The following is a 1,632-nucleotide window of genomic DNA, read 5'->3' on the forward strand; positions in this document are numbered from 1 at the left end:
TAAACTCTTCTGGACAGTTTTATTTTTCTACTAAGTGCATAATTTTTCCTGATATCCTGGTTTGAAATGAATGTAAATGTTTCTCCACCTCACAGAAAATGCTGTGCTGAGCAAACGCTTGGAGGGGAGGGCGCCACCTCCAAACACCTGTCTGGTCCAATGCTTCCATTGCATGCCCCCATCCTGGGCCTGGCTAAGACCTCAGAACTTCCCCCCTGCATCCTCATGCTACAGCGTGTGCCTTCCAATATCCTGTCCACACTAGCCCTAGAAGAACTTTCTGGTACCCAGATCTGACCTCTCTCTCCCCTGCTCAAACACCACCCCTGGCTCCCATTAACCTTGGGGTAAAGTTGACCATTAGAACTTCTCTCTCCCTCTGTCTCTGTCGTCTCTCCACAGACCTTTGACAGCCTGTCTCCTTGACCTTGAACATTGTCTCCCAACTGCACCCAAATGTCTACTGACCATCACTCAGGGACTCAGCCAAGACACATTTAACCCCCAGTCCTGCTTCTCTTCCTCTCAACTCTATTCATGCCCCTGTGGGCTGGGAATGTCCTCATGGGCGACTGTTCCCCCACCAGACTGGGAGCACCTGAAAGGCACATAGCTGGGCTGGGTCATTCTGAAGTCTTCAGAGCACAAAAAAAGTGCTGGGCACAGAACTGCGGGTGGGAAGGCAGCGTGGGAGTGTTTGCTACATGGAGGCTGGGTGGGTGAGTGACCCAGGTGTTCTGGACAGGAGACAGAAGACTTTTACCTCTGGGTCTCCTTTGTGAATCCCTGGACTGGACAGTCGGGTAGGAATTAGGGCAGAGAGGAGCAAACTCAGTGAGTGAAGCTGTTTAAAGCAATGGTATTTCACGGAGAAAAGAAAGGGCGTGGAGAAGAAGTTAATTAATGAACACGTGCTGAGTGGCATCATTAGCCCTCACAGATCATTACTAATTCTCTCAGCAACCCAGTCTTTCTGTCCCAAAAACCTGCAATCATTGCCCTGATAGCCAACTGAGTCCCAAGTCCTGTCTCTAGGCTCTGCTCCAATTACCACTAAGAAATACCAGTAGAATGAAGAAATAGAACTTCTCTCCTCCCCACCTGGGCAGCAGAGCCAATGAGAGGGGCTCAGGACCAGGCCACGAGGACCTGCACTCACCATTCAATCTCTTTGTGCTCACGGTCCCTCAGCAGCTCTTGCACCTCCTGCCGGCAGCGCTCCTGGTATTCTGGGTGCCTCGCAAGGTTGTACAGGACCCAGGAGAGGCCACTGGCCGTGGTGTCATGGCCTGAGGTGCAAGAAGGTTGATGTGGGTCTCCGAGCTGCTTCAGCACCAGAGGGGTGGAAAGTGCCATGACATGGAGGCCCTCAGGGAGGATGGGAGGGATGGAGTATCCGGGTCCACCCACCACATCCCTGGGATGGAGAGACCCCTGTCCCCACTGTAGTCCCACACTGGGATCCTCACCCGCAAACATGAAGGTATCAGCCTCCGCTCTTATATTCTCATCTGACAACTGCTTTCCATCTTCATCCTGGAGAGAAGATAAAATCCAAAAAATCACACAATCTCTGAGACTCCTGCATCTAACCTGAGACAGTCTCTGAAGATGCATTCTCCTCTCAGACAC

General features: G+C 51.7%; 1 protein-coding gene across 1 annotated transcript in view; it reads right to left on the minus strand.

Moving 5' to 3' along the window:
* LOC105810104 (phylloquinone omega-hydroxylase CYP4F2-like) overlaps nucleotides 1–1,632 on the minus strand; it is a 17,494-nt gene that overhangs the window by 5,853 nt on the left and 10,009 nt on the right. Inside the window, exons 6-7 of the mRNA XM_012644016.1 lie at nucleotides 1,470–1,536; nucleotides 1,160–1,289 (exon numbers count right to left, since the gene is read on the minus strand). Of these exons, the coding sequence (XP_012499470.1) occupies nucleotides 1,160–1,289; nucleotides 1,470–1,536 (197 nt within the window). The remainder of the gene's footprint in view (nucleotides 1–1,159; nucleotides 1,290–1,469; nucleotides 1,537–1,632) is intronic.

Source organism: Propithecus coquereli, unplaced genomic scaffold (genome assembly GCF_000956105.1).
Source record: "Propithecus coquereli isolate 6110/MARCELLA unplaced genomic scaffold, Pcoq_1.0 Scaffold1021, whole genome shotgun sequence".
NCBI lineage: Eukaryota > Metazoa > Chordata > Mammalia > Primates > Indriidae > Propithecus > Propithecus coquereli.